General features: G+C 43.9%; 1 protein-coding gene and 1 long non-coding RNA gene across 5 annotated transcripts in view; one reads left to right on the top strand and one right to left on the bottom strand.

Moving 5' to 3' along the window:
* The window catches only part of LOC143817035 (uncharacterized), a 34696-nt gene extending 15558 nt beyond the window's left edge, over positions 1–19138 (top strand). Inside the window, exons 2-3 of the long non-coding RNA XR_013224049.1 lie at positions 18838–18898; positions 18970–19138. This is a non-coding gene — a long non-coding RNA (uncharacterized LOC143817035). The remainder of the gene's footprint in view (positions 1–18837; positions 18899–18969) is intronic.
* SETDB2 (SET domain bifurcated histone lysine methyltransferase 2) overlaps positions 1–20900 on the bottom strand; it is a 115354-nt gene that overhangs the window by 5948 nt on the left and 88506 nt on the right. For all 4 annotated transcript variants that reach the window (XM_077298091.1, XM_077298088.1, XM_077298089.1 and 1 more), the window contains 2 exons: positions 6866–7080; positions 4390–4478 (listed from right to left, as the gene is read on the bottom strand). In XM_077298091.1, coding sequence (XP_077154206.1) covers positions 4390–4478; positions 6866–7080 — 304 coding nt within the window. The remainder of the gene's footprint in view (positions 1–4389; positions 4479–6865; positions 7081–20900) is intronic.

The following is a 20900-nucleotide window of genomic DNA, read 5'->3' as shown; positions in this document are numbered from 1 at the left end:
AAGTTGGACAGGTGTACCTAATAAAGTGGCCAGTGAGTGTATATATATATATATATATATATATATATATATATAATTGTCTAAGGGGTACTTCCGTCTTTCTATCGGCAACTTCCGTCACGGATATTCATTCGCTGATTGGTCTCGCCAGCTGCCTGTCATGGCTGCCGCGACCAAGCAGCGACGGGCACAGTCCGATTAGTCCCTCCCTACTCCCCTGCAGTCACTGCCCGGCGCCCGCTCCATACTCCCCGCAGTCACGGCTCACATAGGGTTAATGCCAGCGGTAACGGACCGCGTTATGCCGCGGGTAACTCACTCCGTTACCGCCGCTATTAACCCTGTGTGACCAAGTTTTTACTATTGAGGCTGCCTATGCAGCCTCAATAGTAAAAACATCTAATGTTAAAAATAATTTAAAAAAAAACAACAAATCATTATATTTGTCCATGCAAGCGGCAGGTTCCGGTGCTAAGGTTGGTGTGCGACAAGGACCTGCCATGACGTCACAGTCATGTGACCGCGACGTCATCACAGGCCCTGCGCGCCTGCGCGAGAAGGACCTGCCATGACGTCACGGTCATGTGATCGCGACGTCATCACACCCTCGGACCGGAAGCTGCTGCCTGAACCGAACACAGGCGAAAGAACTACAAGGGTATCCTCGGAAGGTGAGTATATTTTTATTTTTTAACCTGTGACATACGTGGCTGGACAATATACTACGTGGCTGGGCAATATACTATGTCACTGGGCAATATACTACGTAACTGGGCAATATACTACGTAACTGGGCAATATACTACGTGGCTCTGTGCTGTACACTACGTCGCTGTGCAATATATTACGTGGCTCTGTGCTGTATACTACGTCACTGGGCAATATACTACGTAACTGAGCAATATACTACGTGGCTGTGCAATATACTACGTAACTGGGCAATATACTACGTCACTGGGCAATATACTATGTGGACATGCATACTCTAGAATACCCGATGCGTTAGAATCGGGCCACCATCTAGTATATATATATAGATAGATAGATATAGAGAGAGATAGATTATATATATATATATATATATATATATATATATATATATATATATATATATATATACACACACACAACACAGAAACTCATGCGACTCCACGAAAGCTATTACTCAACGAAGGGATTCTATCCTGAAATGTCACTGACGGACCCTTTCATTCAGTAATTTCAGATCCAGGATGGGTCGGACCGAGCCTTCCTACTTTGGCACCACAAAGAGGTTTGAATTAAAACCTGTGAAATGTTCCTCGGATGGGATGGGAACGATGACCCCTGATCTGAAAAGGGAGGCAATGGAAGCAAAAAAAAAAAACAGAACCACAGAGGCATCTCTTTGAGAACGGGATTTGAAGAATCGGTCTAGGGGCCATGAAACAAAATCTATTTTATATCCTGACGATACAGTTTCTCTGACCCATGTGTCATCGACTGAAGCGAGCAGACGTCCCTGAAGAATAGGAGACGACCGCCCTGGGAGAATCCCTGGGTGTCAGAGGCATCATTCGGAGGAAAATCTGCCACGTCTGTTCCTGGGTAGACCTACCCTGCACATTGTGGGGACGCCATAAGGGGATAGGTTTGAAGGAAACCCTTTTCTTCTCGTGGCGAACCTGCAGCCTCTCTTGGCAGCAGAAATCTTCCGTTGACAAAACAGCGCAAGGGCCGAAACTTAGGCTTCAAAGGAGGATGTCGCGATTTGGCTTCCTTAAGGTGGCCTCCTTAATAATTTGGTCCTGCTTGGAACCAAATAAACGAGATCCCTGAAAAGGCAAGCTGGTACGTGGCTTCTTTGAAGATTAGTCCACCTTGCCAAGCCTTCAAACAAATGGCGGATGGCCACTATATTGCTGGTTGTTTGAGCAGCACATGAAGTAGCGTCCACAGAGGCGGATACCACATACTTTCCGGCATGAGTGATCTGGTCTGCAAAGTCAGCCAATTCCTCCGGCCAGGCTCTAGAGAGAATGCCCTGACGGAGCTGCTTGCGTCCATACGTCTATGGACTTTGACATCCATGTGGTGGCAAAGGCAGGGCATAATGTAGAAGAGGCCGCTTCAAAAGGCTGATTTGGTTAACAACTCTGAGTCTATCATTGGTGTCCTTGAGTGATGCTCCATTCTTAAGAGAAATAACCGTGTTGACAGTCTGGAAACTGGAGAGTTCACAGTTGGAGAAGCGGTCCAGTTTGCAGTGAGATCAGAGGCGAAGGGGTAGAGGATGCCTAGGTGCTTCCCTTTCTGGAAGCATCTGGTCGGGTTTTCCAGTTACCTGGAAAGGACCTCCTCAAATTCTTTATAAGGGCAAAACCCCAAGGAGTTGGTCTCAATCATCTAAAGGAAACCGCCTGATCTGCGGGTTCTGTAGCGGTATCCTTAATGTTAAAAGTCTGGTTGACCGAAACAATGAGGCTCTAGATCAGGGTCTCATATTAGAGGCCTGGTCAGAATCTAGGTCGGAATTGGTCTCGGAAAATAAGTCCGAGAAAGCCTCAGGGGGTGACTCAGGAGAGGAGGATCGGGAAAAAGCTGTCCACTGGAAGGGGCCAGGAGGAGAGAGGGGGCGAGAAGAGGACCTGGAACGATGTCCTGTCTAGATCTCTTACGGCCCATGTTGGTAGGCATAGCCAATGAGTCCTGCGATCCGCCGTCAATGGCGGAAGGAGGAACAGGCAACATGCCAAGAACGGACACCAAGATCTGCAAAATCGCGGTGAGGTCTGCAACAGATTGTGACAGAGAGGTAGCCCACTCTGGGATAGGGGAACCACTCTCTGGGGGCAGTAGGGAACTCTTAGGACTGCAGCAACACCCCTGCTCCTGCTACCAGACAGAGAGAAGAAGACTGACCTGAAGGGAGTCTGCAATTAAAAGAAGAGCAAACAAAATGTTTAACAAGAGTAGAGGAATGAAGGTGAGAGTGCTCTCCTTTAGGATTAGGCATGATAGAAGAAAGACCCACTTACTAATGCCAGAGGTTAGGGGACAGGAAAGAATTTTCTAAAGAGCGTGTCAGTCTGCAGAGCAGAGGCTACTCACAGGAAAGATGCAGGTCCTGCATTCTGCTTCCAGGCTTGCAGAGAAGATTTGATGACCAGGAAGGCTGCAGGGAGCTTGAAGGAGGAGCGCCTCATATTCCGGGTCCAAGTGCTGGCAAAATGGTGACCACAGGGATGAAAGAGGGCCTCCAGGTAAAAGGACACGCAGCTTCCGCGTCACTGGGGGAGGTAGAGAGGGTGTGCCTGCAAGGGAAAGAAGCCTGCTTGCTAAGGCCAGGAGAAGGGGGCGGAGCTAACCGCCGAGACTAGGTTGCACAGAAGCTGGGACCTAAATTAGAGGATAAGAGCAGCAAAACAGGGGAAGGTGGCGCGGAGGCCCAAAAGTTACCGCAAAAGTAACCCTGTGCCCATCGATCCTGCTGCATCTAAAAGGCACAAGAGACATATAGACCAAAAGGTCTATAATGACCCTCAGAGCCCTATGGGGTCAAAAAGGTGTGGAGCTCCATCTTCATTCTTCCCTTATTCCACTTTTTCTAGATCCATTTCTATCTTCACCTGTATCTTCATCTGTATCTTTTCCTCATCACCTCTGGAAAGGAACTTGATGGAGAAAGAAAAAGATGTACCTCTCCACCACTGAAGATGTCAAGACCTTCAATAGACACCTGAGCCTCTTGGGGTTGTGGGACGTCCATGCTTCCTGAAATCGACAGGCCCTGGTGAGCGAGCGGGTAGGAGATAAGGGCCAGGACCAATGTTCAGATCACCTAAACACTCTTCAAGTGTTAGGGGCTGAGGTTCTGCCAAATAGATATATGAGGATACGGGGTGAAAGTTCACGCCATACTCATGGTTTCTACGTGGGAGTACAGTGTGACTGTTTACACTGTATCCCTCCAGAGGTAAGGAGAAAATCCATCTGGAAAAAAAAAAAAGGGAAACGTTACTGTAAAATGACAAAAACCGAGGTGGATATGGGTCTAATAAAAGACCCGTGTCCACCTCCTACTGAAACCAAGCTAAACTAATTAACTTAGTGCAAGTTGGTGGGGTGTACACTGCTGAGGAGGAGCTAATTTTTTGTGCATGGTGTCAGCAGTATACACCCATGGTTTCCAGTGTCTCCAGATGAAGCGATAGAGAAACTCAATTTTTGAGTTAAAATTTTTCAGAAGAATTTGGAGTTTTTGCTCCAAAAACTCAGTGTGCACATGCTCTAATAGTTTCACTCTCACTTACAGGCATGCATTTGCCAGAATATTTCACTGTTATTTGAGAATGGCCACGTCTTTTACATAAACAAGTACTTGATTGTACAGTTACTTAGGGTACTAACCTTTTTGTGAAAAATGCCACCCATGGGAAATTTTTGGAATGTGTTTCTACAAAAACATGCTGCACAAAAAGGTTTGGAGAACAACTGTGCTGTAAAATAAAAGGAGAAAGGTAAGGAAAGAGTTTTGGTAATGGGAAAAAACAAACTTGTAAAGTTAGCTTGAATGATGACAAATGTAGGTCAGTTTAGAGCAACCCGCCTGGACTTTTGGCCAGAAGCAGCACAGAATTGTGTGAAACAGCAGATGTCTGTTCTGCTGTTTGCACCTCCACTGTCTGCATTGCAATTTATGAAGAAAATAAAAGCTTCTGTTTTATCTGGTGAGAGCCATCCAATTTCTTCTGCATTTGGATTTAACATTGATCCTTGATTGAGGGAATTGGAGTACCATCCTGTATATACTCCTGTTATGAGGCTACCCAGCTGGTGTACCACCACAAGAAGTCTTGTCGCACTATGATGCTGACCCAATTTTTCCAATTTTGTACTGATAACTAAAGTGTATTCAGGATATACAGTACAAAAATAAAGGAAAAGGAAAAAGTTTTACCCAGAGTGGTGCTTCAATGCACAATTAATTATTGCTTTAACCTCTTACTGCCAAAGCCAGTTTTGACCTTCCCGACAGACCAATTTTTCACATCTGATTATTTGTATTAATAACTCTAGAATCCTTCTACTGATCCCAGTGATTCCCAGATTTTTTTTTTTCGTGACACATTCTTCTTTATGTTACTGGTAAATTTAAGTTGATAAACACAAAACTTATTTATGAAGATATTGGAAATTTGCTGAAAATGTTAAAAAATTAGCAAATTTCAAACTTTGAATTTTTAGGTTTTTAAAACAGATAGTCAAAGCACACAAAATCGTTACTATATAATATTTGCCATATATCTACATTACATTTTTTTTTAATTTATTTTTATTTTGCTAAAAAGTGAAGTGTTAACTATAAAAAAAAAAAAATAGGATTTGCAAATTTTCTTTAAAATAATGCGGCTAAACTCTTAACCCTTTTAACATTTTAAGTGACTTTGGATTGACCTATATGTCTATAAAAAAAAAAAAAAACACTGCCATTTAACAAACAAGTAAACCTTCATAATATTGGAAACTGCATTTAAGAAGTTTGTTAACCTTTAGCTGCCTCACAGAAATTAATGAAAAATGACTTTTTCTAAAATTAAAAAAAAAAGTTACTTTAACGTCAACTTTTTCTGTTAGGCTACGTTCACATTTGCGTTGTGCGCAGCAGCGTCGGCGCCGCAACGCACAACGCAAACAAAAACGCAGCAAAACGCATGCACAACGCTGCGTTTTGCGCCGCATGCGTCCTTTTTTTCATTGATTTTGGACGCAGCAAAAATGCAACTTGCTGCGTCCTCTGCGCCCGGACGCGGGCGCCGCAGGGACGCATGCGGCGCAAAACGCAAGTGCGACGCATGTCCATGCGCCCCCATGTTAAATATAGGGGCGCATGACGCATGCGGCGACGCTGCGGCGCCGACCGCAAATGTGAACGTAGCCTTACACAAAGGTAACAGGAGAAACATTTTAACATTTTCTGGAATAGATTACAGATGTCATGTCTTATTTGAAGTGCACCCAAGGTGCCAAAACAGCAGAAACCCTCCGCCGGTGACCCCATTCTGTAAACTACGCTCCTGAAAGAATTCATTTAGGCGTGTTGTGAACTTTTGGAACACAGAAGTGTTTCACTGTTTTGCAACAGGGATGTGAAAAATATATATATTTTTTCCCCACAAAAACATTGACATTGAAAGTTGTCACTTTCACAATTTTGTTTCATTTCAAGGGGGCAGTGTATGATTTTTCTTTATATTCAGGGGGAACACTGTATATTACTTTTTTATATTCAAGGGGCACAGTGAAGGATGCCAACTGTGCTTTATAGCTATAGCATTAGGTTTTTACGCAATTTTTGCTCATTTCTAAAATTATTATTTGGTAGTAGTGCCCCAGAGTCAATTTAACCTCACAGGTTCCACAAGGTTAAAAACATTAGGGAATCACTGGTCTAAACAGACCCTTATAAACATCTATTTTATCGTAGAAGAGAACAACAAGAGGAGTCCAGCCGATGCCATTGAGCGAATGTCGAGCCGTCCACATACACATTAAATTCAATAAATCAGGGCTGATCCAGCAATCACACAAGCGTTTGCTTTTATACGTGACTGGGCATGAGTTGCTGGGTACCACAGTCCATGGTTATCCTTTCGGGGTAAGCTTGGTAAAACCCCTCTAGACACCCTTTTTGGCTGTACTGTCTCCATTACAGTTCCCCCCTGAGGTGCGGGAGATGTATTACCACATGGACAAAGTTCTGATTTTCAGGTGTAAGGTTATATGTGGTCGCCAGTTATTCCACATACAGAATGAGGAGCACCTCTATGTCCTATGTTTACAGCTAATTATTTTATTCTTACATTTTAAGAAATGTTCTACTTACATTAAAAAATCGACCAACATTCCCTTCAGTGGAGGCATCTAACAAGTAGATATTTTCTCCAGTCTTTGATTCTGGAGGATCGGACTTCTCTTCAGGACCGCTCTGGGCAGATGAGCTGCTCTCGTCAGATACATAGCCGGCTTCATTGTTCAGTACAGAATTACCCATGGGTGCACATACCCCCTTGACAGTGTCATCGTCATCCTCACAGGGACCTAAATCGTTGGGATGGTTTGTATCAACAGAAATAACATACCAGTATGGCTACTGCATAAAGGATAAGACTTTCATGTGATAAATCATATTAGGCAAATCAGGTCCACCAATTTTAATCAGACTAATGTGATGCAGTGACCTCTGTAACAGGTAGGGGGCGCTGCATGGTCTCCCCAGTATACGCACGGAGGCGTATTGAGGCCATAGGAATACATGGCAATCGCAGGCATGACTGTGGTGATGTGATAAAGTCCGGCAGTATTGTGAATGGCCGATATGTGTGTCGCGGAGGAGGATACTCTGCGCTGTCAGCCTGAAATAAGTTGGTTCTGGGACCTATAGTCCCACAAGTATTTGGTTTGTTTATAATGGGAGGCTGGCAGGGCTAGTTATGTGAGATGGGCGGGACAAACTAGCCACACACACACACTCCCACCTAGGGGAGTGGTTAAGGTATATAATGTGACCAGGGTGTGGGTCACATGTTCCTGTGTGGTCTGAGTGATGGGACCTGAATGGTCCATGTGCAAGGTCCTGGTAGATACCTCGGTGTTGGGTGTGCTAAACCTTGAAGAGCACGTTGTGGGTCTTGGCTACTGGTGGCCTGGGTATTGGACGGTCCAACCGGGGATGGATGTCCTGAATAGTACCTGGACAGGACACCTGTGTGATCCCGAGTAACCTGGGTGTTGGGAGGTCCTGGGAGGAGGACCGGATCCTTGAACAGCACGAGGTGAGGACAGACATCTGCAGAGCCAGTAACAGGTCCCGTGTGGTACTGCCAGTGGAAAGCCTGCAACGCTGACAAGCAGGTAATACCAGACTGTGTGTTTGGCTCCAGAGCGAGTCTGAATATTGGACTCGACCAAGAGTGTATGGTCACAGTCCTGATGGAACAGAGTCACGCTGTGAACATTGTTACTTTGTTTTGCCGTGCTATGAAGATTGTGGTTTTGTTTTTTCTGCCACTGGGGTTTATGGAGTAATAAACCCAGTTGAACTTTTGGAAGAAAATACGGTCTCGTGTGTTAATACGCTGCCAAGCGAGTATTCCCCAACCCGTAAGTAAGTGCAATCTTACACTACACTAAAACAGTGACATTCAGAGATCACCCAAAGACTGTTATGCACTTAAAGGGGTTGTCCGGTGAAAACAAATTATCTCCAAGACACACATGGGTGATAACTTGTTGGTCAGTGGAGGTCTGACCAATAGACAGAATGGGGCACTTTTATATCCCTTCGAATGGAGAAGCAGTGTGTATACTCGACCACCACCACAATAAATCCCAAGCTTTTCCAGCAGCCCCATAAAGAATGAATGTCGTGGCAGTCACAAGTCCAATCTGCTGCACTGTTTTGTAATGAGTCTAAAAAGGCCTTGTTCTACTGATCGATGCAGGTCCCAACTGGGACACATACCATCAGCAAGTTATCACCTTTCCTTAGGATACAGTGGGTACGGAAAGTATTCAGACCTCTTTACATTTTTCACTCTTTGTTTCATTGCAGCCATTTGGTAAATTCAAAAAAGTTTATTTTTTCACATTAATGTACACTCTGCACCCCATCTTGACTGAAAAAAACAGAAATGTAGACATTTTTGCAAATTTAATATAAAAGAAAAACTGAAACATCACATGGCCATAAGTATTCAGACCCGTTGCTCAGACACTCATATTTAAGTGACATGTTGTCAATTTCCTTGTGATCCTCCTTGAGATGGTTCTACTCCTTCATTGGAGTCCAGCTGTGTTTCATTAAACTCATAGGACAGACCTCACAGCACATGTCAGACCAAATGAGAATCATGAGGTCAAACAAACTGGCCAAGGAGCTCAGAGACAGAATTGTGACAAGGCACAGATCTGGGCATGGTTACAACAGAATTTCTGCAGTACTCAAGGTTCCTAAGAGCCCAGTGGCCTCCATAATCCTAAAGGCCATGTGCACACGTTGCAGATTTGCCTCTGGAATTTTCTGTACGGATTCTGCATCTCTTGGCAGAAAGCGCAGGTGCAGATTTGATGCGTTTTTCTTGCGGATTTTGTGTGGTTTTCCTGTGGATTTCATGCGGTTTTACCCCTGCGGATTTCTATCATGGAATGGGTGCAGAAATAATGCAGATCTGCACAAAAGAAGTGACATGGTCCTTTTTTTAATCTGCTGCGTTTTCCGTGCAGATTTTTCCGCACCATTATCACAGCATTTTTTTTTTGCCATTGGTTTACATTGTACTGTAAATCACTTGCAGATCTGCAGCGTTTCTGGGCGGAAATAACGCTGCAGTTCTGCAGGAAATCTGCAACGTGTGCACATAGACTAAAGGGAATCTGTCACCCCATTTTAGGCCTATAAGCTAAGGCCACCGCCATCAGGGGCTTATCTACAGCATTCTGTAATACTGTAGATAAGCCCCCTATGTAACCTGTAAGATAAGAAAAACAAGTTAGATTATACTCACCCAGAGAAAAGAAGAGGACGTCATCGTATGAAGATGGGAGGTGCCGGACACGGACCGCGACACCCATCGGACCGGACCACATCGGGACCGCCCCTGGGTGAGTATAATCTAACTTGTTTTTCTTATATTTCAGGTTACATTGGGGGCTTATCTACAGCATTAAAGAATGCTGTACATAAGCCCCTGATGGCGGTGACCTTAGCTTATAGGCCTAAAATGGGGTGACATTCCCTTTAAAAGAAAGAAGTTTGAGACCATCAGAAGTCTTCCTAAATCTGGCCGTGCAGCCAAAGTGAGCAATTGTGGGAGAGAGGTAAAGAAGAACCCCAAAGATCACTGTGGCTGAGCTCCAGAGATGCAGTAGGGAGATGGAAGAAAATTCCAGAAAGTCAACTAACACTGCAGCCCTCCACCAGTCGGCCCATTATGGCAGAGTGGCCAAACGGAAGCCTCTCCTCAGTGCCAGACACATGAAAGCCCTCATAGTTTGCATAAAAAAAAAAAAAAAAAAACATACAACACATGAAGGACTCCCAGACAATGAGAAATAAGATTCTGATGAGACGAACATAGACCTTTTTGGTGATAATTCTAAGCGGTATGTGTGGAGAAAACCAGCCAGTGCTCATCATCTTCCCAATTCAATCCCAACAGTGAAACATGGTGGTGGCAGCATCATGCTATGGGGGTGATTTTCAGCTACAGGGAGAGGACGACTGGTTGTCATTGAAGGAAACATAAATGCGGCCAAGTACAGGGATATCCTGGATGAAAACCTCTTCCAGAGTGCTCTGGACCTCAGACTTGGCTGAAGGTTCACCTTCCAACAAGACAGTGACCCTAAGCACACAGCTAAAATAACAAAGTAGTGGCTTCAGAACAACTCTGTGACCATTCTTGACTGGCCCAGCCAGAGCCCTGACCTGAACCCAATTGAGCATCTCTGGAGAGACCTGAAAATGGCTGCCCACAAACGTTCACCATCCAACCTGACGGAACTGGAGAGGATCTGCAAGGAAGAATGGCAGAGGATCCCCAAATCCAGGTGTGAAAAACTTGTTGCATCATTCCCAAGAAGACTCATGGCTGTACTAGCTCAAAAGGTTCTTCTACTCAATACTGAGCAAAGGGTCTGAATACTTATGATCATGTGATATTTCAGTTTTTCAATTTTAATTAAAAAAAAAATTTAAGAGAAAAAAAAAAAAAAAACACTTTTAGGGTATGTGTCCATCATCAGGATTGCATCAGGATTTTCCATCAGTATTTGTAAGCCAAAACCAGGAGTGGGTGATAAATGCAGAAGTGGTGCATATGTTTCTATTATACTTTTCCTCTAATTGTTCCACTCCTGGTTTTGGCTTACAAATACTGATGGAAAATCCTGACCAAATCCTGATGCAATCCTGAACGTGGACACATACCCTTAGGCTAAGTGCACATGTAGCAGAATTGCCGCAGAAATTTCCGTGGCAATTCTGCACCTCCTGCCGCGGGTATATCGCATGCAGAATTTGCATGCATATACCCGCAGAAAACTAGCATTTTGCAAGCATAATTAGCTTGCAGAATGCTAGCGTTTTCCAAGCGATCTGTAGCATCGCTTGGAAAACTGTTTGACAGGTTGGTCACACTTGTCAAACATAGTGTTTGACAAGTGTGACCAACTTATTACTATAGATGCAGCCTATGCAGCATCTATAGTAAAAGATAGAATGTTTAAAAATAAAAAAAATAAAAAAAAAGGTTATACTCACCTCAGCGGCTTCCGTTCCTAATGCTGTGTGTTCAGGACCTTCCATTGACGTAGCGGTCACGTGACCGCGACGTCATCGCAGGTCCTTCACACACACCTCGGAAGCCGCTGAGAAGGTCGGGCCGCCAGAAGGTGAGTATATCGCTATTTTTTATTTTAATTCTTTTTTTTTTACCAAATACATGGTGCCCAGTCCGTGGAGGAGAGTCTCCTCTCCTCCACCCTGGGTACCAACCGCACTTGATCTGCTTACTTCCCGCATGGTGTGCACAGCCCCGTGTGGGAAATAAGCAGATCAATGCACTCCTATGTGTGCAGAATCGCCGCGATTCCGCAATTTTAATGAACATGCTGCGTTTTTTTCTGGATTGTGATTCCGCTCAGGAAAAAAATGCAGCATGTGCACAAAAAATGCGGATTACATCCTGTTACATAGGATGCTTAATGTTAGCGTTTTTTTCGCGGTTTTATAGCGCTTTTATAGCGAAAAAACGCAAAAAAACCCGCAAAAAATCTGCTACGTGTGCACACAGCCTTATGCTTGTGTTATGACTGCGCCTGTGCTTGCAGGCATGTTTGTGTGCGTCTTGTTGATTGCATGTGCATTTGTCCATGCCTTAATTGGTTAATTGCCTTTTTCTGATGTATTTACTAAGTATAGTGGTCTGTGCAGCATGTGGTTTAAGGGTATGTTTCCACGTTCAGGATTGCATCAGGATTTGGTCAGGATTTTTCATCAGTATTTGTAAGCCAAAACTAGGAGTGGAACAATTAGGGTATGTGTCCACGTTCAGGAAACGCTGCGTTTTTGATGTAGCGCTGAGCCGCAGCGTCAAAAACGCAGCGTCCAGATGTTACAGCATAGTGGAGGGGATTTAATGAAATCCCGTCTCCACTGTGCATTAAAAAATGCATGCGTTTTTCCCGCAAAAACGCACATGCGGTGTGTTTTTTCAGAACGCAGCATGTTGCTACAATGAGCAAAACACGCAGGAACACCTCAGGTGACCTGCCAGTGACCTCAGGTGCATTTTTGGTCAGGATTTTACTTGCATAAAATCCTGACCAAAGCCTGAAGCAATCCTGACCGTGGACACATACCCTTAGGGCTCATTTCCACATGCGAGGCACACGTCCGTATCTCGCATGTGGAAACCAAGCTGTGGCGCCGGCACTCTAGAGCGGAGCGTGCGGCCGCATAGGAACACATGGAGCTGCACGCTCCGCTCCAAAGTGCCGGCGCCAGAGCTTGGTTTCCACATGCGAGATACGGACGTGTGCCTCGCATGTGGAAATGAGCCCTTAGAGGAAAAGTATAATAGAAACATATGCACCACTTCTGCATTTATCACCCACTCCTGGTTTTGGCTTACAAATACTGATGGAAAATCCTGACCAAATCCTGATGCAATCCTGAACGTGGACACATACCCTGAAAGTGTTTTTTGTTTTTTTTTTAATCGGATGTATTTTTACCAAGTCTAGTGGTCTGCAGCTTGTGGTTTGAATGTGTGAGCGTGCGTTTTTTTTTTCTATTTAACCCCTTCATGACCCAGCCTATTTTGACCTTAATGACCTGGCCATTTTTTGCAATTCTGACCAGTGTCCCTTTATGAGGTAATAACTCAGGAACGCTTCAACGGATCCTAGCGATTCTAAGACTGTTTTTTCGTGACATATTGGGCTTCATGTTAGTGGTAAATGTAGGTCGATAATTTCTGAGTTTATTTGTGAAAAAAACGGAAATTTGGCGAAAATTTTGAAAATTTTGCAATTTTCACATTTTGAATTTTTATTCTGTTAAACCAGAGAGTTATGTGACACAAAATAGTTAATAAATAACACTTCCCACATGTCTACTTTACATCAGCACAATTTTGGAAACAAATTTTTTTTTTGCTAGGAAGTTATAAGGGTTAAAATTTGACCAGTGATTTTTCATTTTTACAACAAAATTTACAAAACCATTTTTTTAGGGACCACCTCACATTTGAAGTCAGTTTGAGGGTTCTATATGGCTGAAAATACCCAAAAGTGACACCATTCTAAAAACTGCACCCCTCAAGGTGCTCAAAACCACATTCAAGAAGTTTATTAACCCTTCAGGTGTTTCACAGCAGCAGAAGCAACATGGAAGGAAAAAATTAACATTTAACATTTTTGTCACAAAAATGATCTTTTCGCAACAATTTTTTTATTTTCCCAAGGGTAAAAGGAGAAACTGGACCACGATCCTTGTTGTCCAATTTGTCCTGAGTACGCTGATACCTCATATGTGGGGGTAAACCACTGTTTGGGCGCACGGCAGGGCTCGGAAGGGAAGGAGTGCCATTTGACTTTTTGAATGAAAAATTGGCTCCAATCTTTAGCGGACACCATGTCGCGTTTGGAGAGCCCCCGTGTGCCTAAACATTGGAGCTCCCCCACAAGTGACCCCATTTTGGAAACTAGACCCCCCAAGGAACTTATCTAGAAGCATAGTGAGCACTTTAAACCCCCAGGTGCTTCACAAATTAATCCGTAAAGATGAAAAAGTACTTTTTTTTTCGCAAAAAAATTATTTTAGCCTCAATTTTTTCATTTTCACATGGGCAACAGGATAAAATGCATCCTAAAATTTGTTGAACAATTTCTCCTGAGTACACCGATACCTCACATGTGGGGGTAAACCACTGTTTGGGCACATGGTAAGGCTCGGAAGGGAAGGAGCGCCATTTGACTTTTTGAATGAAAAATTATCTCCATCGCTAGCGGACACCATGTCAGGTTTGGAGAGCCCCTGTGTGCCTAAACATTGGAGCTCCCCCACAAGTGACCCCATTTTGGAAACTAGACCCCCCAAGGAACTTATCTAGATGCATAGTGAGCACTTTAAACCCTCAGGTGCTTCACAAATTGATCCGTAAAAATGAAAAAGTACTTTTTTTTCACACAAAATTTCTTTTAGCCTCAATTTTTTCATTTTCACATGGGCAACATGATAAAATGGATCCAAAAATTTGTTGGGCAATTTCTCCTGAGTACGCCGATACCTCATATGTGGGGGTAAACCACTGTTTGGGTGCACGGCAAGGCTCGGAAGGGAAGGCGCGCCATTTGACTTTTTGAATGGAAAATTAGCTCCAATCGTTAGCGGACACCATGTCGCGTTTGGAGAGCCCCTGTGTGCCTAAACATTGGAGCTCCCCTACAAGTGACCCCACTTTGGAAACTAAACCCCCCAAGGAACTTATCTAGATGCATAGTGAGCACTTAAAACCCCCAGGTGCTTCACAGAAGTTTATAACGCAGAGCCATGAAAATAAAAAAATATTTTTCTTTCCTCAAATGATTTTTAGCCCGGAATTTTTTATTTTCCCAAGGGTAATAGGAGAAATTGGACCGCAAATGTTGTTGTCCAGTTTGTCCTGAGTACGATGATACCCCATATGTGGGGGTAAACCACTGTTTGGGGGCTTGGAAGGGAAGGCACGCCATTTGGCTTTTTGAATGGAAAATTAGCTTCAATCATTAGCGGACACCATGTCGCGTTTGGAAAGCCCCTGTGTGCCTAAACATTGGAGCTCCCGCACAAGTGACCCCATTTTGGAAACTAGACCTCCCAAGGAACTAATCTAGATGTGTGGTGAGCACTTTGAACCCCCAAGTGCTTCACAGAAGTTTATAACGCAGAGCCATGAAAATAAAAAATAATTTTTCTTTTCTCAAAAATGATTTTTTAGCCCACAATTTTTTATTTTCCCAAGGGTAACAGGAGAAATTGGACCCCAAAAGTTGTTGTCCAGTTTCTCCTGAGTACGCTGATACCCCATATGTGGGGGTAAACCACTGTTTTGGCACACGTCGGGGTTCGGAAGGGAAGTAGTGACGTTTTGAAATGCAGACTTTGATGGAATGCTCTGCGGGCGTCACGTTGCGTTTGCAGAGCCCCTGATGTGCCTAAACAGTAGGAACTCCCCACAAGTGACCCCACTTTGGAAACTAGACCCCCAAGGGAACTTATCTAGATGTGTGGTGAGCACTTTGAACCCCCAAGTGCTTCACAGAAGTTTATAACGCAGAGCCGTGAAAATAATAAATGTGTTTTCTTTCCTCAAAAATATTTTTTTAGCCCAGAATTTTTTAATTTTCCCAAGGGTAACAGGAGAAATTTGACCCCAAAAGTTGTTGTCCAGTTTCTCCTGAGTACGCTGATACCCTATATGTGGGGGTAAACCACTGTTTGGGCACATGCCGGGGCTCGGAAGGGAAGTAGTGACGATTTGGAATGCAGACTTTGATGGAATGGTCTGCGGGCATCATGTTACGTTTGCAGATCCCCTGATGTGCCTAAACAGTAGAAACCCCCCACAAGTGACCCCATTTTGGAAACTAGACCCCCCAAGGAACTTATCTAGATGTGTGGTGAGCACGTTCAACCCCCAAGTGCTTCACAGAAGTTTACAACGCAGAGCCGTGAAAATAAAAAATCATTTTTCTTTCCTCAAATAAGATGATTTAGCAGGCAATTTTTTATTTTCACAAGGGTAACAGGAGAAATTGGACCCCAATATTTGTTTCCCAGTTTGTTGTGAGTACGCTGATACCCCATATGTGGGGGTAAACCACTGTTTGGGCGCACGTCAGGGCTCGGAAGGGAACTAGTGACATTTCAAATGCAGACTTTGATGGAATGGTCTGCGGGCGTCACATTGCATTTGCAGAGCCCCTGATGTGCCTAAACAGTAGAAACACCCCATAAGTGACCCCATTTTGGAAACTAGACCCCCCAAAGAACTTATCTAGATGTGTGGTGAGCACGTTCAACCCCCAAGTGCTTCACAGAAGTTTACAACGCAGAGCCGTGAAAATAAAAAATAATTTTTCTGTCCTTAAAAAAGATGTTTTAGCAAGCAATTTTTTATTTTCACAAGGGTAGCAGGAGAAATTGGACCCCAATATTTGTTGCCCAGTTTGTTGTGAGTACGCTGGTACCCCATATGTGGGGGTAAACCACTGTTTAGGCGCACGGCAGGGCTTGGAAGGGAAGTAGTGACATTTGAAATGCAGACTTTGATGGAATGGTCTGCGGGCGTCACGTTGCATTTGCAGAGCCCCTGATGTGCCTAAACAGTAGAAACACCCCACAAGTGACCCCATTTTGGAAACTATACCCCCCAAGGAACTTATCTAGATGTGTGGTGAGCACTTTCAACCCCCAAGTGCTTCACATAAGTTTATAACGCAGAGCCGTGAAAATAAAAAATAATTGTTCTTTCCTCAAAAATTATGTTTTAGCAAGTAATTTTTTATTTTCACAAGGGTAACAGATGAAATTGGACCCCAATAGTTGTTGCCCAGTTTGTCCCGAGTATGCTGGTACTCCATACGTGGGGGTAAACCACTGTTTGGGCGCACGTTGGGGCTCGGAAGGGAGGGAGCACCATTTGACTTTTTGAACGCAAGATTGGCTGGAATCAATGGTGGCGCCATGTTGCGTTTGGAGACCCCTGATGTGCCTAAACAGTGGAAACCCCTCAATTCTAACTTCAACACTAACCCCAACACACCCCTAACCCTAATCCCAACTGTAGCCATAACCCTAATCACAACCCTAACCCCAACACACCCCTAACCACAACCCTAACCCCAACACACCCGTAACCCTAATCCCAACCCTAACCCTAATCCTAACCCCAACCCTAACCCTAATCCCAACCCTAACCACAACTGTAACCCCAACTCACCCCTAACCCTATCCTTAACCCTAACCACAAGCCTAATCTTAACCCTATTTCCAACCCTAGCCCTAATTCCAACCCTAACTCTAATTCCAACCCTGACCCTTAGGCTATGTGCCCACTTTGCGCATTCGTGTGAGATTTTTCCGCACCATTTTTGAAAAATCCGCAGGTAAAAGGCACTGCGTTTTACCTGCGGATTTACAGCGGATTTCCAGTGTTTTTTTGTGCGGATTTCACCTGCGGATTCCTATTGAGGAACAGGTGTAAAACGCTGCGGAATCCGCACAAAATTGACATGCTGCGGAAAATACAACGCAGCGTTTCCGCACAGAATTTTCCGCACCATGGGCACAGCGGATTTGGTTTTCCATAGGTGTACATGGTACTGTAAACCTGATGGAAAACTGCTACGAATTTGCAGCGGCCAATCCGATGCGGATCCGCGGCCAATCCGCTGAGGATCCGCGGCCAATCCGCTGCACATGCCCTAACCCTACCCCTAATCCTAACCCTACCACTAACCCTAACCCTACCCCTAACCCTAGTTCTAACCCTAGTTCTAACCCTAACCCTAGTAGGAAAAAAATATATATATTTTATTTATTTTTATTATTGTCCCAACCTATGGGGGTGATAAAGGGGGGGTCATTTACTATTTTTTTTATTTTGATCACTGTGATAGGCTATATCGCAGTGATCAAAATATATCTGAAACGAATCTGCCGGGCGGCAGATTCGGCGGGCGCACTGCGCATGCGCCCGCCATTTTGGAAGATGGCGGCGCCCATGGAGAAGACGGACCGACACCGGGAGGCCCGGTAAGTATGAGGGGGGGTGATCCGATCACGGGGGGGGGGGGGGACGGGAGCACAGGGGGAGCGGACAGGATGACGTGGGGAGCGGACAGGACCACTTAGGGGGGCGGACCACATAACGGAGGACTGGGGAGATCGGTGGGTGTGGGGGGGTACAGATTAGGTTTTCCAGCCATGGCCGATGATATTGCAGCATTGGCCATGGCTGGATTGTAATATTTCACCGTTTTTTGGGGTGAAATATTACAAATCGCTCTGATTGGTAGTTTCACTTTCAACAGCCAATCAGAGCGATCGTAGCCACGAGGGGGTGAAGCCACCCCCCCTGGGCTGAAGCACCACTCCCCCTGTCCCTGCAGATCGGGTGAAATTGGAGTTAACCCTTTCACCCGATCTGCAGGGACGCGATCCCTCCATGACGCATACGCTGCGTCACAGGTCGGATTGGCACCGACTTTCATGACACAGCGTATGCGTCAAAGGTCAGGAAGGGGTTAAAAGTGTTGATTTTCTTATTACTGTTGAAACCATTCCCAGTTGATGTACTTGTATTTAAAATAAAGAGCATTTTAGCTCCTAATTGTGATGTAAAAAAAAAAATAAAAAAAATAAAAAAATAAAATGTTTATTAAAAAAAATGTCCGTAGTATCATTTCAGAAAGGTAAATTTAAAACTGGTATATGTACCAATGGTTACACATGCAATACAGAGTTGGTTGAGGGCTCATTTTTTAATAAAGGTTATACTTTAAAGGTTTTTTGGGGGAGGTGATTTTTGAAAATAAAATGTGGTAAATATATTTTTACATGGTGGGTTCACATTTCAAAATATTTTTTTTTAGGGACATGGAAATGAATGGTATAACGTGCACCTGTTTTGGGGTTTTGGTGTTCACCTTTAATGAACATTTCTCACATCATTTTAGCAGGGTGTTTATCGTTAAACATTACCTAGTTCGGAGGGTGCTCTAACTATAAATCCATTATACTTATTACAGATACACCAGGGACCACATCCACTGAGCAGCCCACCAGGACCACATCCACAAATCTTTAAAAGTAAGTTTTGAAGACCCCAAATCTGCTACTTCAATGTGTAGAGCAGATTGCAAGTGTCTTTTAACTTACAGAGACACCAGGACCACAGCCGCCGGCCTTGCTACCGCCACAATGTCCTCTTCTGACAGCCCTCCTCCACAGCAACAGCGTGTATCGGTAAGTTAACACCAAAAATTGTTTCGTTGTTTTTTTTTGTTTTTTTAATTTACATTTTTGTTGATCACTACATGTATAAATTATGTTTAACCCCTTCATGACCCAGCCTATTTTGGCCTTAATGACCTTGCCGTTTTTTGAAATTCTGACCAGTGTCCCTTTATGAGGTAATAACTCAGGAACGCTTCAACGGATCCTAGCGATTCTGAGATTGTTTTTTCGTGACATATTGGGCTTCATGTTAGTGGTAAATTTAGGTCGATAATTTTTTAGTTTATTTGTGAAAAAAATGGAAATTTGGCGAAAATTTTGAAAATTTCGCAATTTTCACATTTTGAATTTTTATTCTGTTAAACCAGAGAGTTATGTGACACAAAATAGTTAATAAATAACATTTCCCACATGTCTACTTTACATCAGCACAATTTTGGAAACAAATTTTTTTTTGCTAGGAAGTTATAAGGGTTAAAATTTGACCAGTGATTTCTCATTTTTACAACAAAATTTACAAAACCATTTTTTTTAGGGACCACCTCACATTTGAAGTCAGTTTGAGGGTTCTATATGGCTGAAAATACCCAAAAGTGACACCATTCTAAAAACTGCACCCCTCAAGGTGCTCAAAACCACATTCAAGAAGTTTATTAACCCTTCAGGTGTTTCACAGCAGCAGAAGCAACATGGAAGGAAAAAATGAACATTTAACTTTTTAGTCACAAAAATGATCTTTTAGCGAATTTTTTTTTATTTTCCCAAGGGTAAAAGGAGAAACTGGACCACGAACGTTGTTGTCCAATTTGTCCTGAGTACGCTGATACCTCATATGTGGGGGTAAACCACTGTTTGGGCGCACGGCAGGGCTCGGAAGGGAAGGAGCGCCATTTGACTTTTTGAATGAAAAATTGGCTCCAATCTTTAGCGGACACCATGTCGCGTTTGGAGAGCCCCCGTGTGCCTAAACATTGGAGCTCCCCCACAAGTGACCCCATTTTGGAAACTAGACCCCCCAAGGAACTTATCTAGAAGCATAGTGAGCACTTTAAACCCTCAGGTGTTTCACAAATGGATCCGTAAAAATGAAAAAGTACTTTTTTTTCACACAAAATTTCTTTTAGCCTCAATTTTTTCATTTTCACATGGGCAACAGGATAAAATGGATCCTAAAATTTGTTGGGCAATTTCTCCAGAGTACGCCGATACCTCATATGTGGGGGTAAACCACTGTTTGGGTGCACGGCAAGGCTCAGAATGGGAGGCGTGCCATTTGACTTTTTGAATGGAAAGTTAGCTCCAATCGTTAGCGGACACCATGTCGCGATTGGAGAGCCCCTGTGTGCCTAAACATTGGAGCTCCCCTACAAGTGACCCCATTTTGGAAACTAGACCCCCCAAGGAACTTATCTAGAAGCATAGTGAGCACTTATAACCCCCAGGTGCTTCACAGAAGTTTATAACGCAGAGCCGTGAAAATAAAAAATAATTTTTCTTTCCTCAAAAATGATTTTTAGCCCAGAATTTTTTATTTTCCCAAGGGTAATGGGAGAAATTGGACCCCAAATGTTGTTGTCCAGTTTGTCCTGAGTACGATGATACCCCATATGTGGGGGTAAACCACTGTTTGGGCGCACGGCAGGGCTCGGAAGGGAAGGCACGCCATTTGGCTTTTTGAATGGAAAATTAGCTCCAATCATTAGCGGACACCATGTCGCGTTTGGAGAGCCCCTGTGTGCCTAAACATTGGAGCTCCCGCACAAGTGACCCCATTTTGGAAACTAGACCTCCCAAGGAACTTATCTAGATGTGTGGTGAGCACTTTGAACCCCCAAGTGCTTCACAGAAGTTTATA

This window comes from Ranitomeya variabilis, chromosome 3 (assembly GCF_051348905.1).
Source record: "Ranitomeya variabilis isolate aRanVar5 chromosome 3, aRanVar5.hap1, whole genome shotgun sequence".
Classification (NCBI taxonomy): domain Eukaryota; kingdom Metazoa; phylum Chordata; class Amphibia; order Anura; family Dendrobatidae; genus Ranitomeya; species Ranitomeya variabilis.
Note: the sequence above shows the minus strand (reverse complement) of the source record. Positions and strands in the feature narration are given on the sequence as shown.